We start from the raw sequence: 3,236 nt of genomic DNA on the forward strand, positions 1-3,236 counted from the left end.
ATACGTGTAGCCTGGGCCTAAGAAATGACTGACCTGTCCAAAGCTCTGCTTACGGGTAGGACTCTTGTCTAACCACAGCATGGCAGCCTCAAACACCATGTCCTCCTCAGGAACATTCAGATGGTCACTGGAGAGAACCTCTGTCAGCCTTTCCATGGAGAGAGAGAGAAACTCCTCCTATTGGTAGAAAAATAAACACAATTAGCTGATAGATGAAGACACTGTTTCCATACTTCACACTGAAGTCACATTTTCTCGTCTGAAATGTTCACTGGTGATAGATTAGTGAAATGGACATATGACTGTATCGTATGGTAATATACGTATATCTAATCACTGTGACTGATTGAATGTTTCTACCCAGGTCAGTTGTGATGGTGGGAAGTTTAGTTATGGTAATAAAACAACCCAAATGTATGACCCTCAACCACTGGGGGGCTGCCATAAGGTTCGACCTCCCGTTGGTTCGACCGGATTAAGGTTGGTGAGGGATGCGTTAAAAAGACCGGATTAAGGTTGGTGAGGGATGCGTTGCTCCCGTGCTTGCGGTTATGTTTAGGTTAGAGTTAGAGATAGGGTTAGTAATGGTCGATCTAACAGGAGGTCGGACCAATATCACGCTACCCAACCACTGACCTTCTGGTAGATGACACCGAAGTATTCCAGAATATGATCCAAGCTGTGTTTCTTTAACATTTCACAGGAGTGGTCGTCGGCACTGCAGTAAAACTCCACACAGTTATTTACGTCCACGCGACACTTCATGTAGTCACAGCAGGCCTCTCGAACAGCCGTGACTTCCAGCAGGTCTGATGCTGCCAGCAGAGCCTGGAACAAATGAACACATTAGCTTTATGGGGAACTGATGTTATGTAGGACTAACATGGAGACAATGAATGATGTTTATGATAATAATAAAATACATTACCTGTACATTATCATTACTGACGGAGACCTCAGAAGTGTAGGCGTAGTTCACCAGCAAGGTTCCACTCCACTGATGGTCACTCTGTCCTGTGTGGACTCCCTCATACCAGATGTAAACATGGCCTGTGCACATTGGAAAGGAGAATGGTTGGCTTGGAGTGTCCATAGTTTATTTATAATTTACATTGTTAACCGATTAATTAATTTTGTGTAGAATGATGAATTGATTCATGTAAAGGACAAGGCAGACTTGAAATGTCATTGCCTGAACACCAGCAGGGCAATAGACGTGTGTATTTACCTCAAAGTAAGGGCTGAAGGAGGCCAGTAGATGACGATGGCAGGGGATCTCCTGTCCCTCACAGCACAGAATCACATCACACAAGAATCTGTTGAGACGCAGCCTGTTGAGACCCTCTAACAGCTTGTTGGGATGGAGGTAGTTCACAAACACCTTAGCATCCAGGGAGGATACAGGTACACTGGTGTCGTCCTCCTGAAGTGCAACGACAACAATATCCAAGACAAATAAACTATTATTAATCTGTGAGTCATGTTGCTGATCTGGTAATGATGCTTGTGGTCACTCACATCAGTGGCGCCTGAGCCATTGAGCAAACGGAGCAGCTGCTCCAGCAGATTAAAATGAACCGGCGCACTGCGCCCCCAGAAATATCCATTTCCAATAATGCCCGCCTGTGTGAATCACTTACTTCGTGCTTGCTGCTCGTTTTCAGAAGAATTAATCCAAGGTTTGTCATATTATGGTTTAAAGTAGGCATAAACTTTAGCTGGTCAGTCAGTGTGTGCAGACTCAGAGAGAGAAGCAGCACTGCTCTGCTGATTAAATTGATATGTCCTAGATATGTCATATGCGCATCTGACTGGCAAGATAATTAGTTATTTGGTAACACCTGTGTGAAATACCAGAATAAGCTTTTTCTTTTTTTTGGTGGCCATCTACAGGCCGGCCATGTGTACTACAGCTTTCCCTTCACAGCTGTGGAATTGAGATCCTTTTTTTTTTAACTCATATAATCTGCTATGATTTCTTAAATTATTATTCATGACATGAATGTGCAGTAGCCTACCAATGCTTGTTAGCCCTGCAGTTAACCATGCGGGTATTTTTAAACAAGGTCAGTAGTGACTTCTTAGTAGTGGCTGTCATGCTTTTAACAGAGTTAGAATCGCGCTAAGACACCCGACTCGGCCTCGAAAAAACGCTGAGTCGCTGCGCGCGCATATGAGTCCAAATCTGTGCTCCCCACCTGGAAACAAAGTTAGGCGCCCCTGACTCACATGGTCAGAGTCCAGTCTCATCCTCTTGGCAGCCTGTGGTGATTCTCTCTGCCAGACAGCATCCAGGAAAATGTCGTCATGGATGTCGTCGAAAATGTCGTCATCCATGGCTGAGGTGAGGTGGAGAGAGAACACACTACTGTTACATGTGTTTACACCAACCCCCAGAGCGGCTGGGAAACGTTGAAGCTGCCCAACACTACTGGCCAAAGGATTCTTTCTCTGGGTTACTTCTTTGGCAAATGAACATGTACATGTTTCTCAGAGAGTGAGAACAACTAGTAAGCATCTGATGTATGCCTTCCTTCCACTCGATCCATCGCTGCTACAAGGGGTTAGGGCTAACCCTAACCCTAACCCTAAAGACACATTGGGTCACTTGGTGCATAACATATACATCACATCATTATGTTTCCTATGCATTGTGGCATTAAACATCATGTCAGCTACACATCCTAGACTCTTCTCCCTCCCATAATGATGATATAAGGCAGTGGTCCTTGAGGGAGTTCCAGGGGGTCCCCAGCTGAATTATAGTTTGGGAACCAAACATTGTACACTCTCAGAGTTAAATTAACTTTGATTTTACAATATAAAGAGATAGAAGATAGAAATGCCATTAAATGGGAGTCCGTGGACGTGGATGCATGTCGAAATGGGGGTCCTTGAAATTAAACAGGATGAGGCTTGCGGTGGTTAAACTCCCTGTCGGTGAACTATCTCCCGACAATGACCACCTAGCCAGATATTATCCCTTACTTATGCTTCTGAACGACAGACTCCACTCCACACACTTGTGTGTGGAGTGAAAAACTCCAACATACAGTAGGCTACCAGTATTAATATTACAGTGATAGATGATAGACTAAACAGCTGCAATGTTGGTGACTTTAACGTCGTTTAATACAAGCAGATCTCAAATGCAAATTGGATGAATGGGGAGTCAATGGAGGAGGGTATTTGCAACTCTAGCCATGGTTCACATGACGCTCGTGCATCATGACAGT

At 44.4% G+C, this 3,236-nt stretch overlaps 1 protein-coding gene across 1 annotated transcript; it reads right to left on the reverse strand.

The window, feature by feature from the left end:
• Positions 1-927: 927 nt before the first annotated feature.
• On the reverse strand, positions 928-2,354 carry LOC306919177 (kelch-like protein 38). The gene is made up of 3 exons (XM_079532006.1): positions 2,230-2,354; positions 1,229-1,423; positions 928-1,050 (listed from the first exon to the last, which is right to left on the reverse strand). Exons 1-3 carry the CDS (start codon positions 2,335-2,337, stop codon positions 976-978), a joined length of 378 nt encoding a protein of 125 aa, XP_079388132.1. The 5' UTR covers positions 2,338-2,354; the 3' UTR covers positions 928-975.
• Between the last annotated feature and the right edge of the window lie 882 nt (positions 2,355-3,236).

Source organism: Electrona antarctica (genome assembly GCF_951216825.1).
Source record: "Electrona antarctica genome assembly, contig: scaffold_435, whole genome shotgun sequence".
NCBI lineage: Eukaryota > Metazoa > Chordata > Actinopteri > Myctophiformes > Myctophidae > Electrona > Electrona antarctica.

Coding starts and splice junctions, on each gene's coding strand:
- LOC306919177 (XM_079532006.1), bottom strand. CDS start 2,337: ATGGATGACGACATTTTCGACGACATCCATGACGACATTTTCCTGGAT. Junction 1,424..2,229: donor TGAGACTGGACTCTGACCAT/GTGAGTCAGGGG, acceptor GTTGCACTTCAG/GAGGACGACACCAGTGTACC. Junction 1,051..1,228: donor CCTTCAGCCCTTACTTTGAG/GTAAATACACAC, acceptor CAATGTGCACAG/GCCATGTTTACATCTGGTAT.